This window comes from Scomber scombrus, chromosome 8 (assembly GCF_963691925.1).
Source record: "Scomber scombrus chromosome 8, fScoSco1.1, whole genome shotgun sequence".
Lineage (NCBI taxonomy): Eukaryota > Metazoa > Chordata > Actinopteri > Scombriformes > Scombridae > Scomber > Scomber scombrus.
Window position 1 is genome coordinate 8,415,254 of NC_084977.1, and position 26,655 is coordinate 8,441,908.

Sequence of the window (26,655 nt, forward strand, 5' to 3'; positions counted from 1 at the left end):
TTTCAGTGCTGTTGTATGAGATTGACTTAGAATGTGTATAATGTAATGAACTTAAAGCTCAGCAGACTGTGCTGCTGAAATGTTTTCTACAAATGTATTGAGACACTATGTCACTCTTTCTTAATTTTGTTTGCACAATGGAAAAGAGGACCAACAAAGGAGCTTTTTAATCCCAAGATACTTTTATTGTTTAGCTTATGAATTGAACATTTCCAATTGAACTCCCCATGCAAGACTTTTGAACAAGCAAATTAATCCTACTGCAGAATGATTAAAGATGCAGTACAACCTACTGAAAGTTGACCAGGTACTCAGTAGGTTTCTCCCAATCTAAAAAGGTAATTCTTCTAAATCCCCTTTTAGCCAGACTAAAGCATGTTAGGTGTTATCAAAGTAATCCCTCTCATATGACCATTGGTCGATTGACCACGACATTGGAGTGCATAACAAAAAATTAAAGCAAAATTTTTTAAGGTGACTGAATATTAGATATTACAACATTGGACAAAATGTTTCAGACTGCCACTCATGTACCAATTCCTATGTCTGTACATCCCATATTTAGTTTAATGGTTGATGTGCCAGTAATGACTGAATGGTAACAATCATGCCTGTGGGGGCCAGTACATCCTGTGTATAGAAAGACTACATACGGCATGTAGATCATTCTGAACCTTAACCGTCAATAACATGACAGCTGTCCAAAACTGTCAGCGTTAATCTAAAGGGAGGCGTCCATACAATTCTATTTCATTTTCCATGTCACCATCCAATAAATGAAAAGCTTGTAAAAGATGATAAAGTAAAATTTTATCAATTTGATGCTACCGTCAGGTCTACACTACGCTGATTATAAATGAGTCAGCTAAACACATCAGTGGGGGAAGCAGACTTATGTAAATCAGTATAGTTATAGTGAAAAAGTAACATGGTTTAACTACAGAAAACACTAAATACTTGGTGTTCATGTTTCTTTAGATTTTTACTTCTTCAAAATCAGAAAAGGAACCCAAATGTACATTTGCAGACACTTCAAATCCATCATTACCCCTTAATCTTTTCCTTTTCTAAAGGATTACTTCCATTAAATACAGATGGAAATGGTAACAGGAGCAAAATTACAGTTTCATCCAGAAACATTTAAGTGACACAAAATACAGCAAATGGTATTTCCAGGATAAAGTGCAATAAAAGGAGACGTGACAATAGAGAGCGGTGCTTGGTGGGATCACTCTCCAGAGCGACAGCAGGCCCTGAAGCCACACTGCAGGTTCTGACATCCACTGGCCGTGTCTGCGTGAGGACCTGAAAAGAAACACCACCACACAGTGGTCATCTGATGAACTGCATGCAACAGGAAAGTGCAAATCCACAAACTAAACAATTTTGAAAAATAATTATGATATATTCGATAATGTCATTATTAGAAAATACCTTTAAATAAAACAATGACAGTAAAGGTATCACACTGGCTACTACAATGCCTACTTACCTTCCACCTCAGCAGCATCGGTTACTTACACTAGGACACATGCTATGTGGGTGGTTAGTAATGTTTGTTACAGTTGCCACTTATTGCAACATGTTTGCTCACAAAACATTTACATTCACTGTGACAAGTTATACATAACACTGTTTGCCAAATGCTCAGCTAGACAAGAGCATGAGTATGTATAATTCTGTGTTTCAGAGAAAATAGGAGCCCCTGGTGTTTCCACATGTGAGTGTTACCGTTGATGTTGTCGCAGTAATAGAAGTGCTCATCATTGAGGGAAGGACAGGCTGACACCAGCTCCTGCAGCCCCACCTCAGTGATGAACAGGCAGCCAGACAAGTTGAGATGCTCCAGGGCAGGAAGTCCTCCACGCTGAGAAAGAGCCCTGAAACACAGACACCAACACTGATGACACCTCTTAATATGATGAAAAGTAAAACTATTGACTATTATATAATATGATGTAAAACAAACAGCATTGAAAAGGTAATAACTTTCTACATGAGAAAGGTTGCAGGGAGGAGTTTACCACAGTAGGTGTTATTACATCATCCTGTGTATTCAGCTAGCACTATAAATGACACTACTCACCACTCAATGTTTAGACATTTTATCAATGCAACCTGACAAAATGTTATTTTTCACCTGATAAAGATAAAGATCCTAACCTCTCAAATAAATCCAGGTTAATCTGGGAAATCATGCTGTTATAACTACAAAAGTAATGTTAGTTTAGCTAGTTAGAATCAAACCAATAAGTGATCTTTACCTTAAGCCCAAATCTGTGACTTGATAACATCCAGAGAGACTGAGAAGTCTCAAGGAGCGTTTTGCCTCTGTCTGGTCAGTCCTTTTTTGGCGCTCCCGACACTGCAGCCCCCCAAATGAGGAGCATTTAGTCCGAAATTCTGCAGTGTTGCTTCTGGTGGTGCCTGACTCACACTGAGGCCCATTAATAGTCCTGAGGGCCATGTCGTTAGTGCAGCAGGTGGAGTGACCACAAAACATTTCCCCAGACATGGCATACTGCTGATGCAAAAAGGAGACATTTGAGCCAGTCCTGTGCCCGCGCCTCCTACTCCTCCTGCAACAGCATGAGCTTCCCACAAGCTGTGTCCCTACAAAGCTTTCTGCCTCAGGAAGAGACAACCCGCTGCGGCGGGTCCATTCTGCAGCATCTTCAATATCAACAAGGTCTGAGGGGTCCAGAACCCACACTCGAGTGGGGGTGCCGGCAGCACCCCAACGGCCTGTCCCTTGCTTGAAAATGATGGCCTGACGCTTCCGCCCTCTTGGGTGTAGGTTTCTCTCATCCATGAGTGTAATGGGTATTGGGGAGCTTTTAAGAAGCTTGGCTCGTCGGTCTGAGCGTTTTTCAAAGCAAGTGGAAGAGGAAAGGTCACCCAGCCCAACAGACAGTTTCTTCAGGGTATGATCCGTAATCTTCTCACACCCAGACAGATCCAGGTGCTCCAGAGAGAGACATGCTCCGAGAGATGACCAGCTGGAAGACAAAGGACAGCAAGAGCATAGTGATGAGTACTGAGTGAACCAGGGTTGGCAAAGAACTCAGCAACCTAATCGTAATCCACTGTGTGGACCCATTACATACATTTTGGATGTGCATAATCAGAAATAACGTTCCAGTAGTCCCTTTTACTTGTTACCTGTCAAATGCAGAATCTGTAACATCAGTCTGGGTCAGGTCCAGATGAGTAATATTGGGGCAGAGACTGAGGATTTGGCGCACCTGAGAAGTGGACAAAAGTATAGTCAACATTCTTCCTCTTTCTTTTCTGATTACAGTGTTCAAACAGAAATTTTGCACTGCATACCATTTTACTAGAGACTGTAGAACTGTACGCCAGAACAACGGACTTGACAGATGGACCCACAGCTGGCAGAAGGTTCTGGATGATCCCATTCAGCAGCCTCTTCTCCCGTTGAGCAGTGTTAATTGCCAGAGAGCCCTCTGTGTGGCCCGACACATCTAACATGAACAATAGCAAAGATGACATCATTTACTCTGTCCGTCACTTTTAAAGTATATTAAACTAAAAACAAACACATTTAGTTTTCAATCACACTATGCATTTGTTACGTTATATCAACAAGATATTTTTAACTCCATGGACAAAAACTCAAATTAGAAATGTTAAAATCAGCCACCATGTTTTTTTAACTCGGTGTTAATAAAGATTCATGTTTGTAGACTTTTTACGTGCCTTATCCAGACATGATTTTCTATAACATGAAGCTCATTTTAGCTGCTTAAGTAGTGGTCGTTGGGAATGTAAGAGCACAAGCTAGTGATTCAATCGCTTGCCAAATGCAGGATGAATGGGTTTAAAACGAGCAATAGCACATTCCCAAATATACCTTTTATTCAGCTCTGTTCCCCCCAAATTGAACAGGCCTGGTGGGCCATCAGGCCAACAAGAACTCCCTACAGGCCAAAGATATATTTTTAAATGCCAAAAATAACAAGATGGGCCAGCTATTCACATTTTAGTGTTAATCTCACCCACTCCTGAACAGAAAAATGTGTGGCTGCTGAGTCTCTACCGAGTTTTTGAGAGACTCAACAGATGCTGCCATCACCATCCCAAAGCAGTCCGCTTAGGGGAAATGCTGCAGCTTGTTTCTGATTGACCATGACATACTACAAGTACTACATAAACATTAGTTGTGCACTGAAATACAGTTTTTGTCACTAAATTATGTGTGCACATCATTGAAGACAAAACCTCACCAGACTCATCAACATCAGCATCCTCATCCCATTCCTGGTAGGCCCGGCCCTCATTCTGCCGACTCTTCACCCAATCCTCATCCGGCTCTTGGTTCAGATCCCCAAGTGGGCCATTATAATAATCACCTACATTAGAGACACAAACATTTATTAGCCCAATACAAAGCAGTTGTTCTATATAAGAGATTCTCAGTTGTAAGCAAAGATTAATTTTACTCTTCAGGGAAATGATCAGCTATCACTAGCCTACCTCTGGCCCAGTGCACAGGGTATAGGTGCCTCCAAAGAGAGCCGGTCTTAGCCAGCTCTGACCAAGAGGTGCACACTTGACTACAGCGACACAGATCTTCAGGGCTCAAATAGTGGAAGAGCCTCAGCATGATTTCTGTAGGAAGCTGGGAGATGTGAGTTGAAGAGTTCCCATTCTGTTCCAGTTCTGAGGAAAAAGACAAAAACATGGTAATTTGATGGTTACTGACTCAAGTGCTCATAATTTGAAAAGCATCTCTTAAAAAGCTGTCCGCTGTCCAAAACAATCTACCCTTTCATTAAACTAATGACATAAGTGCTTAATTAAACATTGCACTGATTGCAATGACAGCACTGTCGGAGCCATTTTCAGTTATACGTTTGTGTTGTTTATGTTTACAGCTTCCGTGTTTGGGTACGATTGAGAGTTGTACTTAAGGAGGTCAAGGTTAATCAGCTTGAGGTGTCGCACTGTGCCCCAGTTTGTTTATGACCAGTTATGTGTTGACAATTCAGTGAACAGTTTGTTCTACTTCATGTAAAAGGCAACAATGGACAATACTCAGCTTTATGATAAAACTAAACTCTTGATAAGAGGCAAACTGGGCATTTTCTTGGACACAAACTTCACTACTAAATCTCACAGTGGGATCCCCTCAGTGGCTTTTTAAATAAATCCAATGGTACAAGTCCAGCAAGTGAGCAATGTTTTCATTTTTAATCAACTTTTTGCAGTTGTTTGTTTTGTTTATGAAATAACAAAAACATTAGAAATGCCCATCATAATAAAAACAAGAGCCTGTGGAGATTATGTTTATTTGAAGCCAAGTGTTTATTTAGATCCCAGTTAAAGAGGAATTCTGGGATTTTTCAACCTAGACTCTATTTTCCCATCATTTGGGGTTTAAGTGATTAATGAGGACAACAATTTTTGGAACTGGTTCAGTCTTGAGGGAGATCGCTTCAGCCGGCAGTGGTGAAACGGATTGCAATGTGATACTTAGGGCAATTGTGCAGATCAAAGTATGTACACTAAAATTGTCTTTTGCCATTGACAGGCTCAGACTGTTAAGTGTCTGATAATGAAAATAACTAAATAACTTGATCTATATCTATATCAAACTCAACTTCACACAGCAGTAGTAATGAGCACTGGAGATACTGCTCCACAAAAGGATGGCATGTAGACATAAACAGTGTTGACATTTGTGAATACACTCACTAACCATAATCTGTCTTCTCATGATCAGCATATTTAAAGGCTTTTTGCAGCTCCTCTGCCTGGCTCCACAACCGGAATCCTTTCAGCACTTCTGCGGCGCAGTCCCATTGCTGTTGGCTGCAGTGTTGTGCTATCACCTGTTTCTTGATGTCCTTGAGCTCCTCGTAGGTGAAGTACTGCATAAGCATAGGCTGAAACACCTGTAACGCATCTCTTTAGTTTATAAAACAATCTGCACCAGTGCAATTCACTGGGGTATGAACAAATGAGTCTTCATGAACACAACTTTGTCTTCGAAATTCTTTGGGAAATCATTCAGTTAAAAGACATTTATATTGAAAACAAAAAGACGTGAACATCTTATACCTCTTCCTCTTCTTTCATGTGGGGCAAAAAGTCCTGTGTGAAAGCTTCCAGTCTCTCCTTCAGCTGCTGGGCATAGTTAAGCTGCTCATATTCACTCTAAGAAAAGAAAAAAACACACACACAACAATTATTCATTTATGGAAACATTTATGATCCCATCTGCAACATCTACCAGCTCAGTTTTTTTTATCATAACTTAATGATCAAATGTGTTGTCATCCGTTTTTTATGCAGTAGCTGGATTAGTAGACATGGCAATAATGACTGACATCATATTTTGAACAACCTCTTTATAAACTGAGGAAAATTCAAAATACATTCCTGACATTTTTTTTTAATTTTTTTTATCTCATAACAGAATTATTTATCTCAGTAGAAACATCTTTCCCCAAGGACAGTGTCCAGGATCTTAATCCAAAGCAACAGAATGTTCTTCTATGTTTTACAATCTGACTGGGGCAAGGAGCGGAAGTTAAGATTTACACAATTGCATCATTCTGGAAAGCCTATTTTTGGTGTGCCCATGGCTTCAGAGAGAACAATGACTCTTGTCTCTTGTTAAGCAGATCACAAAAACAACCCTGCCTTGATTATATAAATCATTCCATTCATTTCTGTGTCTGGCCATTTTCCCAGGAAACAAAATCTCAGTTTGTACAGTTGTGACTCATATTGAAAACTGACATTGCAAAATGTCAAATGGCTTAAATAGGACATTTAAAAGAGATAAGTTATAATTGTATCCTGTTTAGAATCAGCATCTATTCATGGAAAATAACATGTCTGATGTTTATGCTTGTATACTGATTATTGTGTGGCTAACACAACAAAAGTTATAATAATAACAGTTATCCTAATGACATGGTGTTACCCCACCACTGGTCATCGAGTACCAGCTGAGCTCTGCAGAACTAATGTATGACTTCCCTATAAGTGCAGCCTAGCATTTCTCTGCCTGTACCATCTTAAACTGTCGTAAAAAAAAAATAAATTAAAAAAAATAAAAAATAAAATAGAGTAAGAGCCACAGCATGACAGTAAATTATTATTTTTTAAACATTTATGAATATTTACCTTAACGTTGTGCAGCCCCTTTTCAAAGAGGGACAGCATCTCCGAGAGCTTGTTGTCAGAGTGCACATTGTACACAGTGCAGCAGCGTTGTTGCAACAGACCAATAATGTACTCATTCTCAATTTGTTCATGCATCTTAAACTCCTTGAAGGTGGCGCACAGTGACTGAAGAAATGAGCGGAAATCATTGTTGTTGGAGAAGTTGGTTTTAGACAGCTGTGAAAAACAAAGAGAAACTTGGAATCATGTGCTACTAAATATAGCTATGTTATTATACTGAAATCCATGTGAAAAAGTAAAGTTAGGTCAAAATAGTTCCTGCGTAACCCAACACAACAGCTGCCTCATTGTGACACAGGGTTGAAACAGTGCAACAGTAACACAGCTTACGTGAGTGTATAACCGTTAGCTTGTGACACAAAATGGGTTTATCTGACACGTACCGTTAGCCCTAATTAACATTATTTTCACAGACAGCCTGAAACTACTCTAATGTTATTCCCAGTTTGGCTTGTGGGGGGCATTAGAACCGGAGTGGTGATACTTAAAGCGTGTTGCATAACAAGCTATCTTGCAAATAAGTTAAGCTAGCTAAACCAGTTAGCGAGCCTTAGCTGGGTGGAGGACTGAGGAGTTCATTAAGACCAACCAAATACGTGCTTCAAAGTGCTGACAAAGTAAATGGTTCAATGTAAAGCAAACATTCAAAACCACGGAGCTACCACACGACCCCAATGTAGCCTCGAGACAAACATCCGATAGTCAACACTGGGTGCTGTATGTGGAGCAAGTTAGCTAGCGTGCTAGCTGGCGTTCTCTCGTCATTTGGGCAAAAACCGCCAGGTATTCCTTTATAAAACTCTAAAAGGATAACCGACATTAAATCATACACACCTTCTCGCAATATAGGCCCACTAACTGTTTCATTCGCCAGTGTGGGCCAGTAAAAACATCCACCTCGTCGGGAAAGGGAGCCATCTTCGCACACTGAACCTCAGTGCGTCATCTGCGCAGCGATTCAATCACACAGGAAGGCGTGCGCCCAGTGACTACCAATTAACGTAGCATCACACAGGCCAACAACGCTCAGTACTGATCTTGGATCAGTGTTTAAATAAAAGTTTTCATATCTTTTACTGTAAGTCCAGGGAATATCCTTTCTCAGATCAGCAGGCGTGATTTTAGAAGCTATAATATACGTTTTGAAAACTGGGAATAAAAAACACCAGTTTAGAAACTGTAAGGTCTTCTGAAGTTACATCATAGTTTTTGTGAGGATGAATATACTACTTGAATAATAGTTATTGAATATAATATAGCCTAATAATAACAGCTGTTGAATTATAATAATTGTGTCTGAAAAATTTTTCCCACAACAAAATTTCAATTATCTAGTTAAAATCCTTTAAATAGGCTATGTAAATTGGTCGCACTTCATTTCAGAAGTTAAACTGCTGGACAATAGATGTATCCAACTACACTGTAAAGTCCATTATCAGTGTTTGTGCACTGAAGGGTTCAAGTTTCCACATCACACTTGTATAAGTTGAATACTGGACCAGAGTTGTCTCCAAACTATTTGTGATGTCAAAACTCCTGCTCTTAGGTCTCCCTCCTTAAGATCTGACTTTCAATGAACACAGAGAAACTTTCCACTTTAAGCAGATGTATGTGAAAAATCTGCACATGCATCATGCTGTACAGTGAAGCTCAAACATCAAAATGAAAGAATAAGACGAAAACATTTTTGAGTGGAGGGGGACATTACATTTTTAATAGGTGAAGTGCAAAATCCTTACACTCTTCATTTCTTTGCAATATTTGTATGCTGTTTAAAGTCCATAGAATAGTCATTCCTTGTCTCCTAAGTTATTGTTATTCTGTGTAAGTACATTGAGAGCCACTAAACCAGAGTCAAATTCCTTTGTGTGTAAACATACTTTGCCTATAAAGATGATTCTCATTCTGATCATTTTTTGCTGTACTATATATACTGCATTTACAGTATCTATTATTATTGTGATTGTGTAATCTAGGTGTTATCTTGGATTCAGAAATGTTACCGCTTACAGTGTTTCCAAAGTCAAATCCATCTAGTCTCAGTCAGATGCTGAAAAACTGGATCATGCATTCAGCTCCTGCTCATCTAAAATGTTGCAGCCAGAGTTCTCACTGTGGCAAGAAAAACTGAATATATTACTCCTAATCACTTGACTGGTTTCTGATAAAATACAGACTTGACTTTAAAATACTGCTTTCTGTTTACAGAACACTTAATGGTCCAGCTCCCAAATACATCTCTGACTTGCTCACTATCTCTCCAGAACCTCCAGACCACCAGATACTGTTCTCCTAAATGCACATTGATCAGTAGTAATCTGATCAAGGTGCATTCAGTCATTATGGGCCCACTCTGATGATATGAGATTTACAATAATTGTGTTATCTCGTGAAAGCAAGCTGAAGACCCACCTGTTCTCTCAGGCCTATGGCTAGCTGTCTCTTTCTGTCTGACTTTCTCTCTCTCTCTCTCTCTCTCTCTCTCTCTCTCTCTCTCTCTCTCTCTCTCTCTCTCTCTCTCTCTCTCTCTCTCTTTCTCTCTTTGGGTGTGTGTGAATGGGTGTGTGTTGGATGCATATGTTGGTTGTAAAAAGTGTTTTATTTGTGAAACCTATGCTAAAGTAATGTTATAATTTCGCAAAATGCTCCTCATTTTATCGTATGCAGACAGCAGAGTGCTCCTGTTATTTATCACTTAAATAGGCCATTTCATTTTTAATACACTTTATTCTCTTAAAATTACGACTTTTTCCCCTTTAAGATATTATTATCGTATTCTTGAAACTGACTTGTTTTCCCCTCAGCGTGGCCCTAATACTCCATCGTACAAGTTAAGTAAAATTAGGACATTTCAAAGTTTATACAGTAGGCAAAAAAATACCATACGGCTTCTGGTTGCTATGGAAAACGTCCACAGCAACAGCCTTTTTGGGGGTGGAGATTAGCACCGCCAATCCCTGCGAAAATTGAAGGACGGCTGTATGAACCAATGTACTGTCGCCAAATATGACAGCGACCAATGAGAATGCAGAAAATTTTGGCTGGAGTTAGATAGAAGGCGCAAGGGTAGCAGCAGACACTGGACCCTCTGTGAGACAGCATCGCAAAAGACTAGCTAATGGTAAGCCAAGTATCAGCTAAATGACCGTGTTTACATGCTGTTACATAGGGAGTAAGGTTAATTACATGATTAGAGGGTAAATAATGTATGTATGTCGTCCTACTTTAGTCTAGCTACAATGTAACGGTAACATTAGCTTTTCTTGCTATCGTCTGTGTTGTGTCTCAGCATCTCAGCCCGTCTAGGAGCAGCTCCTTTTTCTGTCTGGCAGCAACCCCTTGATGGAGCTGACGTTACTGTATGTTTACGGGATGACACACCGTCCAAATAATTGAAATGAACAGTGTGTTAAATTACGATTTTTGCAATCTCTTAAATAGTTGTTATCAAAGCCTGATGAGCTCGACCATAGCTTTACAGCATGTTTCTTCCGTCTGTCTGCAGAACCAGCATGAGGTGGCAGTCAATCTGCTAACATGGAAAAGTACGAAAAGGTGAAGAAAATAGGGGAAGGTTCATTTGGAAAAGCCATCCTTGTGAAATCCAAACAGGATGGACACCAATACGTCATCAAGGAGATTGGCATATCTGGAGTAAGCACCTTTATGATAATATCCCACAATTTCAGTGTTGATATAAACTCCTCTTAACTACCTCGCTCTTTCACATTATCTGTCCCTCTCACTTTGACAGATGTCAAGTAAAGAGAGGCAGGAATCTCGGAAAGAAGTTGCTGTTCTTGCCAACATGAGTCATCCCAACATTGTGCAGTATAAGGAGTCTTTTGAAGGTATACATGATGCAAGATCTCAACCGTAACCTCAAAGAATCACACAGGTCATATACTGCAATGATATCCTGATGCAGACACGCGTTGACATGCATGTTCATTATGCTGTATAAAAAAATCTTTTCAGAAGGGGGATGTCTGTATATTGTGATGGACTACTGTGAGGGTGGAGACCTCTTCAAGAAGATCAACTCTCAGAAAGGAGTACTATTCTCAGAAGAGCAAGTAAGCTACTAACTCATAATGACAATCAATATTTAGGATATGTCTGATGCTTGTTAATCTTTACATGTTGATAGTATTCATCATACAACACTTGCTGTTCTACTTTGCTGTACCCTTCTTTTGAATGTATTTTTTAAAATTATTTTTATGTTATTTCCTTAGTCATATGAATTGTACATACAAATGGTATGTATAGTGCAAGTTGATACTATTAAGTGTGGCTTAACATTCCCTTGCCTTTCCTAGATCCTGGATTGGTTTGTGCAGATTTGCCTCGCACTAAAGCACGTCCATGACAGAAAAATCCTCCACAGAGACATCAAATCACAGGTATTGCTCCATGCACCACATGATCTTGCCTCAGTGGTGATACATTTTTATTTGTATTTCATTGCCTCATGATAATGACATTACATGTCTCTTCATGATGTCTGCATAGAACATATTTTTGACCAAAGATGGGACTGTACAGCTTGGGGACTTTGGAATTGCAAGGGTGCTGAACAGGTGTGTAAAATATCATCTGAAAAAATCTTTAGATCTCTATAAAACCAAGATTTAAATGGAAATGGTAAAGCATAATACATTCTGCTCTTCTCATTTCCAGCACTGTAGAACTGGCAAGAACATGCATAGGAACGCCATATTACCTTTCACCAGAGATCTGTGAAAATAAACCATACAACAACAAAAGGTACTGACTTGATGCTCTTGAACAACACATTGTGTTTGTCTTATTTGTAGTCTAAGTGAACATTTAATAGTTATCCGGTGGAAAAGTTCTCTCCCCACTGAGCTGACTGTGAGCCATGCAGGATTAGGTGGTGGCTTCTAGGAGATGCCAAGGTATCATGTCTCCTCTTTATTGAGTGAACCTGCATGTGTTTATCTACAACAGGAAGCTGCTGTAGTATTGATTTCCTCTTTAACTATTTTAAATATGCATGTAACCTAATCCACTTTAGTTGATTTAATGAACTAAATTAAGCAGAATCTCAGAGACACCATCGGAAATAAATGTAGGATTTTATTGCTCAATTACTGATAAAGTCTGATATATTGTATTTTAAAATACATTGGAGTGTCAATAAACTAAAACCTCTCAATTGCAATGTTCAATTTATAGCAATAAAGTCTGTTTTTTTTCTCCAGCTTGTAAGTGACTGTTGATACTTGTATTGAATAAATGTAAACCTACCCTCTGAACTGATCCCAGCCTATGTATTTGTATGCTTTCTCCTCTGACTTTCCCTACTTTCCCTCCCTCTGCAGTGATATTTGGGCCTTAGGCTGTGTCCTTTATGAAATGTGCACTCTTAAGCATGCAGTAAGTATTCTGTGTGTTGAAGTCTTTACTAATTCATGAACATTTAATGTATCTTACACAGCATTGCAATGCTTTCTCGCATATTGATTTAGATGTTTTCCTTGTATAGCTAGTGGCTTTCAAACAATTATGGGTCACCTTCCCTCCTCATTTTTTCTGCAGTGGTTGTAACCGTGTTCTTAATGTGTTTCCTCTCAGTTTGAGGCTGGCAATATGAAGAACCTAGTTCTGAAGATCATCCGTGGCTCATACCCTCCAGTGTCTGTTCACTACTCCCAAGACCTGCGTTTTCTCCTGGCACAGCTGTTTAAGCGCAATCCCAGAGAGAGACCCTCAGTCAGCAGCGTACTGGAAAAATCCTTCCTTTCCTGTAGGATACAGAGGTTCCTCTCGCCACAGGTGGAGAGCACAGTTAGTTTTCTTAGTCACAGTCTGAATTTACATCAAGCAGACTGTGTTCATTTATAAAACATTTATTCTCTACTCATTGCAGATCATTGCTCAGGAATTTCGCCATGCTTTTATTCACAAGCAGCCTAAAGTGGGTGTGGTGCAGGGTTCACCAGGTAAGCAAAGTCTGAATTTGAAATATGTGTAGGTGACTTTTAACATTTAATGTGTAATAACGTGTGTGTTTTTGAGTTAGTTTTTTTTCTAATGTGATTATTTGGGATTTTTCTTACATATTGGCAATTAAAATTCATATTAACCCCCCCTTAAAAGATGACACAGAAAAATGCAAGCATGTTGAAACATTAGCAAATTCAATTTCTGAATATTTTGATAAAGAACTTTGCATCAAATTGGTTGTTTTTACTGTGCAGTTGATTCAATTTATTTGATGATGTATCATTATAATTTTATCGTAAGGCTTAGAGGCAAAGAAATGATCACTGATGTTGTTTCAAAATGAACCACTGTTGGTAGTTTTAGACGTTAACTTTATTACTGAGCTCACAATCAGTGTACTATGAGGATTCCCGTGTGATTTTGCAAATCTAGCATTGATAGACAGATTTTTATATTTGCATTACATACATGGAAAGTGAATTGAAGCACTGGAACAGAAAATGTGACTCGTGCACTCTTTCTCTTGTTGCAGCCAGTAAAATATTATTCATGTTGTTTTTGTTGCCTAGTGTGCACAGATCAGAGGTACGGCCTGATTTGACAATATCTTGTATAACGCTTCTTTTATTGCTTGATGATATGTTGGACTGTACCCATGTGGTTCAGAGACTGAAACAACATTTTGTGCATTCCTCCTCCTCCTCCTCCTCCTCCTATCTGCTTTGCTATAATTTGATCTTTTACTTACTTTGGAAAATTTTGGTCACCACCCAACTAATTGGGTTGCTTCTAAAAGTAACAATGAGTGGAACTAGGGCTGGGCGATTATGGCAAAAATCAAAATCACGATTAATTGAACTTTTAACCTTGATTACGATTAATGAACGATTATCTCCACCCTTTGATGAACAATTATGTATTTTCACAGTTTCTTTTGTTTTGTATTTTACACTGTTGCCCTCACACGATATTTTGTGATATTTTTGCACATGAGTATCTTTAGGGAGTGAAAATAATGATGTTTTAAGGTGTGAAGCTGTGGTTAATGTCTAGTTTACTTATTTAGAACTATGAAAAGATCATGGTTTGGGTTAAATGATCACTGGAGACAAGTTTTCAAATTCCTTAAAGATATGCAACCTTTACTGTCATGGCAACAGTGAACACCACGATTAATTGACATGAGCAAGATTAAGTCGATTAGAGTTTCTAAATGTCGGTTGCGATTATTTTTCAGCCCTAAGTGGAACAGAATATTCCATTTTAAATTTTTTTAATAAAATATATATGATGTAAAACTATAAAAATGTTACTTACTAGTAATTTATTAAATGTGATTTAGTGAACAATGTTTATGATCACCCCTTATTTGATGTATTTTTTATATATATCTAAAAGTGAGGTGTCTTTTTATATACTACCACGAGGAGTCACCAAATCAGAATTTTTAAAATCATAAACATGGATGACAGTTAACTTATGTAACATAATGTCTTTCCGAATGAATCAGACTATATGGCCGGAGTACAGTTACAAAATCAGGTCAAAATCATCAATATTTGATTGGATTTTTGTTAAAGTGGCTGCTGCATAACAAACATGACATATTTATTAAGCTGTAGAGAGATTTGGAGCTGTAGATGACTGCTGCTGGCCTCCACCCACACACCCCTAACCTCCGTGGTTAGATCAGGAGGTGGACGATGAGGGAGAAATGAATAAATTACAACACATTCTTTTTCTCTTTCCCCCTTGTGTGACTAGCCAAGCGTCCTGCCCCTGGTTCCATACCACTCGCCCCTGCCCAGAAGATAACAAAACCAGCCACCAAATATGGAGTGCCTTTAACTGGGAGGAAGGTGTCAGATGCAGCCAAAAAGCCCTCAGAGAGGAAACCAGCCATCAAACATAAACCGGTTAGTAGTAGGCTGTTGTTGAGTCATCTATTTTTCACTCAGGGTGTCACAGAGCTCCTCGTCTGGTATGTCTTGTCTGTCATAGGCCTCTTCCATCTGTGTGTGTGTGTGCGTGTGTGTGTGTGTGTTCACGTGTGTGTGCTTTTACACCATAATTTGTTGGCAACCTCTGAACCCCAGTGTCATATGTTGCTCAGGCCCCTCTCCCAGCAGCCCCCCAGAGAAGAGTGAGTCAAGTGGAGGAAGAGTGGAAAAAAAAAGAGGTACAGCTGAGATCCCCGACATGACTTGTCTTTACTATTAGATCTTCCTACCTTTTTTCTCTTCCCATTTTACTAAAAAATTTTATTTTTCCTCCCGCTCATTTTTGATTCTATCGTCACCCGCCTTCCAATCCTGGGCCATTTGGATTGTTCTGCCTGTTTTTTTTTTTTCTTTTTCTTAGCTTTCTCTTTTTAACCAGCCTTTTCCTTCGTGGCCTACCTGCACCATGACAGAGCAGTCCTCCTGCCTCTTGCCTCAGAGCGGGTTTTTATTCAGATGGCTCTTTCTTTAATTGAGATGCTTTTTTCCCTTATGCTGCAGGATGGCATCAGAAAGAAAAGGATGGAGCTGATTGAGAAAGAAAGGAAACTGAAAGAGCAGGTGAGCACATTGTTAAATACCTCTGTAAGGTTTGGGATGATTTTTTTCATACTTTCTTTGGTTTTCTGTATCTCCTTTTTAGGTTATCCTGTTGAAAGCAGAGCAAATGAAGAGATATGAAAAAGAAAAGGTGGGTGGTAAATCTGCACATAGCGATTATTCGCACTACACATCATCTAAGACTCAACTGAATTATGAACCTCTTCTTCCCAGATTAATCGAATAAACCAAGCCAGAGAGCAAGGCTGGAAGCATGTCTTGAGCTCTAGTGGAGGTAGTAGCCCAGAGAGGAAGGTACTGAACGCCAATTTCCTTTTTTTTTGTGATTAAAAAGCATTTCTCATGCCATTTTACAGTATTTCCACATTTTATGATTTGCATTGTTAGAACAAGACAGTTCCTCCTTCAGCTCCTCCTTCTGGCTCACAACAAATATTTGCCCTCCAAATTCAGTGTTTTGTAGGTGGTGGAAAGAGGGGTGCAGGTGCAGGTGCTGGCCCTTGTCCTGTCACAAGCTCCATTCAGGGTCTCTCCCCAGCCCTTGTCCCAAGCAAAAGCCCATATGAACACTACCATGCTGCTCTTGACCAAATCTCTAAACCACACTCTAAAGATGTCAGCAGGGAGGGACCCTCAGCAGGAGGAGACAGTCACATGCGGTAAGCTTGGATTTCTTCTTTGTCTGGCTATTTTCTGTGTATTGAAATAATTGTTTTAATGCTGTTTCCTCTGCGCAACAAGTGTACCCGCTGCTGCTGGCCCAGTGCTGCCTAACGGCCCTTCCCGGGTCCTGAACTCTGATGCAATGAAGAGAGAGCTACAGAGGCTGCAGCACGTTTCCAAACAAGCCCACATCAGTAGGTCAGTCAGGCAGCCTCACTTTAATCAGTAAAACGACACATCTGGATTTGAAACTCCACATCCTTGATCTGAGTATTCATTACCATATTATGTGTTTTTTTTAGGCAGCGTAGTCACATGGGTGGTGGACGGGCCTTTCAAGTCGAGGAGTTTTTACAGCGTAAGAGAGAAGCCATGCTCAACAAAGTGCGTGCTGAGGGACAGCTGGTACGTAGTGAGACTTACACTGGATTTCTAAGGTTAGATTGTTGAGTTGACCCTGTTGAGAAACAGTGAACCTTTTTTTCCATTGTAGCAATCTTGACACCTTGCAGACTGGGTATGGTTTTGTATGAACAGAGATGAAAAGTGACACTGATATATCTCTTTCAAATATTATAATTCTTAAAGCTCCATTTCTAACATTAAAACTGAATCTAATGGCCCTGTGTGTTATGAAAGGACTACTCTTACTGTCAAATCTACCAGAAACCAGTTCATAGCATATCAAGGCACTGTTATTTTAGTTTTTTGTCCTCATTTTGGTAAAAATAGTGTAAAATCTGGACTCTAGGGTGCTACAACACTCCAGAAAAAGCTAACAGACAAAGCCTTAATATACTATCAGCTTAAAATGTTGTCATACCTAATATGTTATCAAACATGTCAAATTTAATTATATAGTCCAATATCAACATTTTTACCTCAGGGGGCTTTACAACCTGTATAGCAATATCACATCCTCTATTGTTAAAGCCTGTTTTTTAATGATAAATTCCCTAAAAAACCTTTTGACGAGGGAAAAGAAAAAAATCAGGAACAGCAACCGAGGATGGATCCCTGTTGTGTGTACAGAACAAACCAAGGAAGCACACAAATACAGCATTAACAAACAGGAAGACATAGATGAAATTATAGATGGACTGATAACATACGGTATATGAATAATCTAATTTGGAGGACATTGGGCATCTAAGAATTGAGCCACGTGACCTGGAAAGAGGACAGACCACACATACACACAAGGAAACTCGCCCCCATCTTTCACATACACACAGATGAAGGAGAGACAAGAAGCCACACACACACACACACACACACACACACACACAAGGGAGGGTGAGGGTGAGGAAGAAAGCTAACATACACAGCCTGAGGAACCAGAAGAAAACACATCTGGAAACTAATAAACTGTTTTCAGCTTGCTACAGTAGATAGTTCACTTTCTTCACTAGCAAGTTGCTAACTTTTTTGTATGGTCCTCAGCAGGTTTATCATGTGGTTTGTTAAAAAAAAAAACTGCCTTCTGGAAACAGCATTGATAAGATTGGAAAAAAGGAACATACAGTTGTGTCTAAAACTATCCTAAACTAGGTTAAAAAGCTCCACAGTGCTGCAGACTTGGGTCATAACGCTCTGTAGGTTTGTCACTATGAGTGGCCTATTTTTCTTACATGTGGTTATTTGATTCAGTGTTAATATTAAAAAGTGGTTTATTTAATGTCAAGTAATAAAACATGCTGATCAGTGAAGCTTTAAATATCTCCTGGCCACACCTCGTGACTGTTGTGGCAGTTAGATGTACGGGGGTGGCGTCCTTCTAAAGTGTCCTTAAATTGAACGGTAAACAGGGTACTCGGCAAAACTTGACAGCAATCTATGGAAGCCGGACTGGTACGATTCGGTGCAGGAGACCCAACAAAGCCAACAAAGAGGAGGAGGTAGGAGCCCAGGCCCTGAACACCCAGCCTCACACTCCACCCCACTCATAGCACGTCTCGGCTTGGCATCGTCTTACTTCATTTGTCTGCACAGAGCTCCCCGTGACGCACTCCCCATAATTCAACCCAGCAGCTCGAAACCCACTCCTTGCACAATGTTTGGTGTCCCACTGTCCAATGTGAGCTGTTCCACCATTTATTTGCCCTCCCAGTAACGGCCGTTAATATTCACAACAATAAATCCCATAGTATTTTTTTATTGTTTACAGTGTATTTTGTCCCATTTTGAATAACCATACCATCCTATTTTTGAGTTGTGTAATAAAGCTTTTTTTGTGCTTTGAATGGAATACATACATTTATACTTTATGTGTTAATGTGTTATTTTTATTCTGGCTGAATGGCTGATTTTATCATGTACAGGTGCTAACATCATTATGTGTCCTAAGTAAAATATTGCCTTTTTTATGTAATACCTTTTTTTGTATGCTAATATTTTTGTATAATTTAGGTCGCAAATATCAAAGCTGTACTCTTCTCTGTGTGCAGGCGTGTTCATCATACTGTCTTTTTAACATTTCTGTATTTGTTCTCAGGAGTACTTGGCAAGACTGAGGCAGATTCGCTTGCAGAACTTCAATGAGCGTCAGCAGATCAAAGCCCGACTCAGAGGAGAGAAGGTACTGCCTTCAAACTCTTAGAATCTGAGCGCAGCCTGCATGAAAGTGTTTTCATCTCCTGGCTATTGTCGGTGTCTGTTTCAGTATGACAGCGATGGTTCTGACAGCCAGGAGTCCAGCGAGGAGGCGGAGCTCAGGAGAAAGAAGATAGAGGCTTTAAAAGTGAGTCTACCTCTTTTAAGAAACACGTTTGGAATACTAACATTACTCCAAACACTGGTACAAAGATAAAAATGAGAAGAGGTGACATGTATTCTTGGTTGTTTTGTCGGGATTAAAGTCCTCAAAGTGAGCTGTGCAATGCTGCAATCAATCCTACAATTATCTGGCAACCACTGTAGAGAAAATAAAACCGCTGCTTTGACTGCAGGCAAAGTGTGAATTTTGTGTGAGACAGGAATAAAAATGGCCAGAAATTAGATTACATTACAGAGAGGGTCACCTTTTTGTAAGCAAAATACTCATTCTTCTTTGTTTTGTGTGTATTAATGCACCTGTCAGGCCCAAGCAAATGCGCGTGCTGCTGTACTGAAAGAGCAGCTGGAGAAGAAGAGGAGAGAAGCACACGACAGAGAAAAGAGAGCTTGGGAGGATCATGTAAGCATTTTCATCCTGTGTTTCTCCCTAAAACTCCTTAATCAATACAATCACTTGTCCTTACTGGTGCATTAGTTGAAGTATAGTCTAATCTTGCGTATTGTGCATTGTGAAAGCTTGTAGCTCGAGGGGTGAAGGTTGGCATAGCAGCAGGAAACATAGCTGTGGCGGCGGCAGCAGCAGTAGCAGTATCAACTACCTCTGACAGTCCTCTTCCACAGCCCAGTCCCGCTAAGCCAGACCCAGCTGCCAAAGCTCCGGCCCTGCCTGCATCCGAACCCTCCACCCCTGCTATATCCATGACTGCTGCCCTGAAGAATGTTGGAGCAGTCAGTATACATGTCACATCCTATATCACAGTGCCATTTGAGAATGTATCCCTTACCTATATCGCTGTTTTCAATTTGCATTTGACAGATTTCTTCACTAAAAGAGAACCTACCAGAGCCAGAGACTGCTGTCGGCATCCAGGTCAGTTTATGAGTTTATCATTAAATCAAGCAATCTTCCCCGATTCAATATTAAGAAGATAACACTACTTAATGCTCTTTGTGTGTCAGTGTGAGAAAAAGCAGATTCTGCGCAGACTTAACCAGAACCTAAAAGCCCAGAGCCCAGTGGAGGAGGCGGAGGAGTCACCTCCACCCACTGCAGAACCAAGTCTTGCTCCCCAGCAGACCCAGTCTGACAAAGATAAACGACCTTCTTCCAACGGAGACCGGAAGAAGTGGGATGCAGCAGAACTGCCTGTACTTCCTGTGGCACAGCAAACACTAGAGGAAACTTGTGCGACCATAACTAGTGAGTCGATGTCTTATGTGAGGATAGATTTAATAGGGTATATGAGTATATCAATATTTTTTGCTGTACACTGACAAAGTTTATTAGCTGCTACAGTGGTCTCCAAAGTGTGTTTTTAATTTGTGTTTTTGCTAACCTTTTTATATAATGCCAGTCAGACTTTAGTGCTTCTGTTTAAAAAGTCTTATATGAAAGGTTTTGCATGATGTTTTGTTTAGCTTTTTTCTCTAAAATTCTCTCTCCAGCCATCTCAGTGTCTCCAGAAGAAAGGCCATCATCTGGTGGAGACAGGAAGAAGTGGGAGGCAGGAGTTCCTCTTGTCCTCTCTGAGGCCCAACAAACTCTAGAGGACACATGCATCAGGACTATTGGTGAGTTACCTTCCCCCTGAGAGAGAACACGTGATAGTTTTATGTGCCCGGTGTGGATTCATTTAGGCCCCATTTTCTCTCTTTCTCTCTCTAATGACTCAGAGCAAACAGTTGGTGAAGTTATACAGATGGGCATCCTACCGGTCGAAGCTCCGAGGAAGGCGTGGGGAATCAATCCAGACTCTCAGGTGCTGAGAGTACTTCAGGAGGCAGAAGTTCAGCCTCTCACTCAGCAGCTGGAGAATGTCAGCATCTGTGAGGAGGAGTTTTCCAGCCTTGGTTAGTCATGTTTTTACTATCCACCGAGGCTAAGTACAAGCAGTACTCAAGAGTACAAACAATTCAAACCTCAAAGCATTATTCAGCTATTTTTAACCTGGACTTTGAGTTTTGTTGCACTGTGTTTGTCACTCCTCTCTGCTTTTGGCGGAAGAGAGTGTTTTTGTCCGAGGCAAACTCTAGGCGACCACATAAAGGAAGGGGAAATGTTTGGGATTAGAGAGTACACAGTCAATTATGCTCAAAAGTTCACAGAATCAAAAAGGTCATGTACACAACCGAGTACAAATAAAGAAATATACATAATGAATCATTGAATTTTTGTTGATAAAGTTTTGATGTGTCTGTCAAATTGTTTGTCACTATTTCTTCAGTGAAATATGCTGCTTTCCAGCAGCTAATCTTAGTAGGTATGACTAAGTGGTAACTTTTGAAAACACTGTTTGTCTCCTAAGCTGAAATGGCCAAGTGTTGTATGAAGTAGAACAGAGCTGGTGTTTTTAAAATGAAATTGGTACTTTATGTATGGAGTTAATTGTTACCTTCGTTAATTGGTTAAATTTGTACTTCTTGTGTGCTGTTTTAGAGAATGCATGAATGATTGTACTAGCAGTGTATTCACTTACCGAGGAACCCATGTTTTTTCCCCAGATAAGCCTGACCAGACGCTGACAGCGGAGGTGGTGAGGACGCCTGAAGAACTTCCCTCTAAGCCGAGGCCGTCTGCCGTGTTTCAGAGTCCAGAGGTTCAGAAGGAGAGTGCAGTTACGACAGAGGCCTCAGTTCAGCAAATGTCAGTGGTCAGTACAGCGGAAAGAGTGACACTGCCATCCAACCTTACGGAGACTCAGGGTTAGTATGTCTCTCAACCTCATATCCATCAGATATTTTAGCTTCTCATTTCAAGAATATGCAACCTATGGTATCAATTCTTTCAGATCCAGCAGACATGGAGTCAGTGGTTTTGGAAGACAACCTTAAACAGGCTTCCCGTCCACCAACTGGTGTGCAGCAGGCATGGGAGAAGGAAGCCCAACCGCCAGTGTGACTATTCATATTCATATTTATGAGCCATTTATATTAAGAAAGACAATTTCCTTTCACAAAAAAGGTGTTACTAATTCTGTTTCTTTCAAAAATTCTCTTACTACTTGATAAGAGGTAGAACTTTTTTTCACAGCTCCAACTGAAGCATAAAATGTTTTTTTTCCAACAGTTTCTTTAATGCTGAAGTTTATGTCACTTACAGACCACCAGGGGGCATCACAAGACCATCAGGCACCAAGGAGGTTGAGAAGAGTTCAGAGAAACCAACAGAATCATCTGGTGAGAATAATGTTTAGTTACTCAAAGCCACTTTATTTTTCAGTGCGATTATTCTGTTAGTGAAATGTGCTTTTCCCTCACTCTCCCAGGTGTAGCACAGTGCGAAGAGCCCCTGTTTATGAAGTTGTGTTCCCCGGCCCACCGACGTGCTGCTGCCCTTGCCATTCTCTCAGCCCAGTCCTCCATGGATGAATCATCCTCCTCTCTGACCTCTCGTTCCCGCTCTGTCTCACCTCTGCGCTCCAAACACCACAACGACTTCCTCATTGGTCTCTCCACGGGCATGTTTGACTCCAACAATCCCAAGGTGGCTGAACAGGAATAAAAGACAACTTAGAATTTATGACTGGAAGTGACATAGAATAATAAGGAAAGGTCTTATTTTAAACTATAATTACTTAAAGGATCACATGACCATGTGGGATTCATGACATTATTAGATGATACAGCTATCAGGGGAACAGCTGGTGCAGGGGTCGAGGAAACTCACTTATTCTTGCGCCCGGTGTAATGTAGAGGCTCGTGTGGTATTTTTAGGTAGGATTTCAGTCTCCTTTATTAATGAGGAGGTCTGGAAAGGAGCCAGAGCCATTAATCACATAGTCACAACCTGCAGTGGGTCTGATAGGACAGAAAGAGCATCCATCAACCTATATCTTTCATAACCTTCATCAAGGACATTGAAAATTCAGAACCTAGCTCAACATTTTTCATATACTCACAAAGAGCTAAGTAGACCGTGAATGTGGTGGGTGCTTTTGGTTGTTCCTCGCTGATTCCCCACATTTCTTATGGGCCATAATACCAGAGGCAGTTTAATTATAATAATATAATTTATCCTCAATTATTCTAAGTCACATCATTTTCTGTTTTGTTTCAACAGTGATTCTAATCAAGACTTTCCATCCTACGCCCGTTTTAACATTCATATAACTGTGTTTACGTTGTACTGTCAGATGCTGCGGACATGCTCTCTTCCAGACCTCAGCCGTATCTTCAGCTCTCAGCAGGACTCTGCTGTGACTGCGGAGGCTAACGTCGCCCCGGACAACAACCTGGAAATCGAAGACCTGGACGAGGGAGCTAAAGATGACGACCAGTCAGAGGCCGAGGAGTAAGACAGACACACTCACAGATGAAATCTCATAGGCTGTCGTGTGTTTACTGTGTTTGTAATTGCAGGGTTTCATGGTAAAATATAAATAACATGAACTCATTTGCGCAGCCCTAAGAGACACCTTTAATAGAGACTGATATTTTGCCTTACCCTCATTCTGTCAACCTGTCAGTGACACAACACTGGCTTTGATTTTGCAAAAGAGTTGCTGTCATACTGTGTGTGCTAAGAATATGCCCTGTTTCCTAGTGCATATGAGGATGAAGACCTCCGGGACATCAGAGCCTCCATGGAGAGATTGCTGCAAGAAGAGGGCGACTTAATGAGGAGCCCTCCAGAGGTCGGAGCTGGAGACTTTAATGGGAACCCTCCAGAGGGCGAAGATCAAGAGCTTTTCAACAGGATCGCAGCTGAGATCGAGCAGGAAAACAATCAGATGGCTGTGGACGATGACGACGAGGACGAAGACGAAGAGGAGGAAGAGGGCGAGGAGGAGGATGAGGATGAGGATGAAGAATACTCTAATGGGAGTCCTGGTGATGAGGAAGCGGGGGAGTTGCTTAGCAATGGTGTGGGAGAAGAGAACCACAGTAATAACAGCCAGCTCAATGAAGAGTGGCATTCAGGTAAGAGGCCGTTTAAAGGATTATAATGCGGTTAATATGATTTATTTTAATGCATGGAGAAACACAATTTTGAAGAAAGCTTGCAAACACCTTGAGCTTTAAAAAAAAAACCATGCTGGATTAATATTTCATGGCAGGTGATTTGTGCATTTCATTACTTTTGCAAACTAACACTAAATGCAAATAAAGCAGTATATATTATGAGAGCTGTAATCCTGCTGCAATTTAGATGGCAGTGGAGAAGAACAGGTGGAAGAGGCCGAGCATCATGATAGCATCTTCAGTCGCCTGGAAGAGCTTCGCTTCAACCTGGAGCAGCAGATGGGCTTTGAGAAGTTCATTGAGGCCTACAATAAAATTAAGGTGTGAAATGTTGTTTCCTATCTGAGTGTTTAGGTGGTGCGTGAAACATCACAATTAAGTGTTTGAGCATAAGAGTGATAAAACTCTTTTTGTTGGTGTTTCAGGCTATACATGAAGATGAAGATGAGAATATTGACCTGGGCTCCAGTTTGGTCTTGAGCATTTTGGGAACTGAGCACCAGCATCTCTATCCAAACATCCTTCATCTAGTGATGGCAGATGGCGCATACCAAGAAGGTTAGTGACAGTACTCTGATGTTAATTTTATCTTTTTTTATCTCCTTTCTGTTGTGTCTCAAATCACACCATGACAGCCATTTTACCCCTCCTTTTTTGTTTAATTTAACTCAGTTTTTCCCCTAACACTCCATCCTCCTTAGTTTTGAGGTCACTTGTGAAAACCGCCAACATACAGTATATGTGCATCTCTTTTTAATTGTCGTGGTCAGCAACTGCGTTGAGTTGTCCCCGTTAGCAACAGTGTCGAATTGTCCTCAGCGATTTTCCCACAGCACAGAACTGGGCAAGAGCAAGAGTGTTTAATCTGATCTCTGATAACTTATCCTCTTTCCTCATGTCACTGTGGCTTTACCAAGTAGTGAAAGTAGTGAACGAAGTAGATGTGAAATAAACCCTTAACACTGTCTGACTGTTTCGTCTTGCTCTGTCAGACCAGGGCCACAGCAGCTACAGAAAGAATTGGGTTGTCCCCAGTTGAAGGATTGCGGGACTTAAATGTCAAATATCTCCCTCGGGGACATATCTCAAAATGTGTAAAAGATGTATCTCGCCTTCTATCATACAGCAAGAGCACTGGGGTACATATTGAAATATTTTTGCGGCATAAACAAATTATCCATCATGTAAACAAAATCTAGTGTAATTTCAGTGTAAACAGACCAAATTTTGAAAAAATTTTGATTTTGGGTTTTAGGTCAGTTCTGATGCTCTCTTTTCCCATTAAAAGCTGGGTTACAAGTACTAATCCCATCTACGTTTAGACATAAGTGCTGTCACTGTTTTATCAAACCTAAAGTATAGTTATAAGGGTAAAATAGTTATGTTGTAATGTGTTTAGAAATGGTCAAATTTAGGTAGAGATTTGGAATGACAGTCCACTTTAACTACAATGAGATTAAACATTGTACATTTTGCTTATTGCTGATGTTTTGAGGTCATCTGTCTCTGTTTATAAGAATACATGGTCTAAACAGTGACCTCTGCATCTGTAATTGCAGTAATAAATGAGTCTCAACATGATTCTCTCTCTCTTTTTCTCGTAGATAATGATGAATAATGTTTCGTGCAGTGGAGCTGCTGGCAGCTATGACAATCTGCTAGCTATCTGATGTCTTCCCATGACGCACATCATCGGCAGAAGGATCTATGCATGAAGTGTCGCAGCCATGCATCTAACAGTGTTTCAGGCACACTTGCATGATGAATAGCTAGTACACTTGAGGCTGCTTTCCATACTTTGACTATCAGCACCTGACACTGTTTCCATACCGGTGTTCATTCAAAAGTGCATTACCTAGTATGTGTTGCTATTATAAAAAAAAAAAGAAGAAAAAGTTTAACTTCAAGGTTCTGTTCAACGTTCATGTCAGTGTCTGTAAATGATTGGAAACCCATGTGTTGTCTCGCTAATTAATAGCATATAAACCCTGTTGTGGTTCACTTAAGACTCCACAGTGGCATTTGATTTTCAGTGGGAAAAGATCTGGTCCTCTCAGGTGCTCTCTTTCTAACTGTCACACCCTCAAACACAGCTTCAGTAGATAAACCAGGTCACCCCAAAAGCAAATGTACCACGAGTACTCCTAACCGGTCGAACCTCCTTTTTCTTACAACTCTTTACACCAAACAGGAAGTGAAATATTATCTATAACATTTTCCACATTTCTTACTGTTTCAGTTCATCCAAAGGGAAGATTTTTGTGAGGCTGCTTTACGTTGCCAAGATACTGTAGCAAGACTGTGGCTTTAGAGTGGTGGGTGGGATGCAGTGGGCCAGGTCAGGCTTATGTTCAGTGCAGAGAGTTGCAATTATGATGTAAGCAATGGTACAGATAAGTTAACAATAAGTCATGTTTGATAATAAAATGAATATTGTAAATCTTTATATGAATAAACACCTTCTTTTTTTTTTAAAGAACCTGAGCATGTTTTTTTTTCCCCA

At 40.2% G+C, this 26,655-nt stretch overlaps 2 protein-coding genes across 4 annotated transcripts; one reads left to right on the forward strand and one right to left on the reverse strand.

The window, feature by feature from the left end:
- Nucleotides 1–170: 170 nt before the first annotated feature.
- fbxl5 (F-box and leucine-rich repeat protein 5) lies at nucleotides 171–21,042 on the reverse strand. 3 transcript variants are annotated; one of them, XM_062424787.1, is made up of 11 exons: nucleotides 8,053–8,448; nucleotides 7,159–7,374; nucleotides 6,085–6,180; nucleotides 5,723–5,918; nucleotides 4,498–4,683; nucleotides 4,248–4,373; nucleotides 3,331–3,485; nucleotides 3,163–3,245; nucleotides 2,265–2,999; nucleotides 1,732–1,880; nucleotides 171–1,305 (listed from the first exon to the last, which is right to left on the reverse strand). In XM_062424787.1, the coding sequence occupies exons 1-11, from the start codon at nucleotides 8,134–8,136 to the stop codon at nucleotides 1,229–1,231; spliced, it is 2,103 nt and encodes a 700-aa protein (XP_062280771.1). In that variant the 5' UTR covers nucleotides 8,137–8,448; the 3' UTR covers nucleotides 171–1,228. The 3 variants fall into 3 exon arrangements, with proteins under 3 accessions (XP_062280771.1, XP_062280772.1, XP_062280770.1); XM_062424788.1 differs by lacking the exons at nucleotides 171–1,305; nucleotides 8,053–8,448 and adding an exon at nucleotides 20,904–21,042 and having other exon boundaries at nucleotides 1,312–1,880; XM_062424786.1 differs by lacking the exon at nucleotides 171–1,305 and having other exon boundaries at nucleotides 1,312–1,880; nucleotides 8,053–8,450.
- Nucleotides 10,278–26,615, forward strand: nek1 (NIMA-related kinase 1). Its single transcript, XM_062424785.1, has 36 exons — nucleotides 10,278–10,339; nucleotides 10,508–10,577; nucleotides 10,724–10,872; nucleotides 10,973–11,069; nucleotides 11,197–11,294; nucleotides 11,541–11,624; nucleotides 11,734–11,801; nucleotides 11,902–11,988; nucleotides 12,567–12,621; nucleotides 12,820–13,020; nucleotides 13,115–13,187; nucleotides 14,956–15,107; nucleotides 15,305–15,370; nucleotides 15,693–15,752; nucleotides 15,835–15,882; nucleotides 15,966–16,046; nucleotides 16,206–16,411; nucleotides 16,494–16,613; nucleotides 16,718–16,820; nucleotides 18,910–18,993; nucleotides 19,078–19,155; nucleotides 19,495–19,590; nucleotides 19,707–19,919; nucleotides 20,008–20,061; nucleotides 20,151–20,391; nucleotides 20,637–20,762; nucleotides 20,865–21,041; nucleotides 21,693–21,893; nucleotides 21,980–22,085; nucleotides 22,291–22,367; nucleotides 22,457–22,674; nucleotides 23,324–23,481; nucleotides 23,734–24,110; nucleotides 24,340–24,473; nucleotides 24,578–24,710; nucleotides 25,757–26,615. Exons 3-36 carry the CDS (start codon nucleotides 10,756–10,758, stop codon nucleotides 25,768–25,770), a joined length of 4,203 nt encoding a protein of 1,400 aa, XP_062280769.1. The 5' UTR covers nucleotides 10,278–10,339; nucleotides 10,508–10,577; nucleotides 10,724–10,755; the 3' UTR covers nucleotides 25,771–26,615.
- The last annotated feature ends 40 nt before the right edge of the window (nucleotides 26,616–26,655 follow it).

Excerpts from the sequence above, each read along its gene's own strand:
- fbxl5 (XM_062424786.1), bottom strand. The coding sequence starts at position 8,136 with ATGGCTCCCTTTCCCGACGAGGTGGATGTTTTTACTGGCCCACACTGG. Across the intron at positions 7,375-8,052 it reads TGGGCCTATATTGCGAGAAG|CTGTCTAAAACCAACTTCTC; the intron begins GTGTGTATGATT and ends TGTTTTTCACAG. Across the intron at positions 5,919-6,084 it reads ACATGAAAGAAGAGGAAGAG|GTGTTTCAGCCTATGCTTAT; the intron begins GTATAAGATGTT and ends GATGCGTTACAG.
- nek1 (XM_062424785.1), top strand. The coding sequence starts at position 10,756 with ATGGAAAAGTACGAAAAGGTGAAGAAAATAGGGGAAGGTTCATTTGGA. Across the intron at positions 15,883-15,965 it reads AGAGATATGAAAAAGAAAAG|ATTAATCGAATAAACCAAGC; the intron begins GTGGGTGGTAAA and ends TCTTCTTCCCAG. Across the intron at positions 16,047-16,205 it reads GTAGTAGCCCAGAGAGGAAG|TGTTTTGTAGGTGGTGGAAA; the intron begins GTACTGAACGCC and ends CTCCAAATTCAG.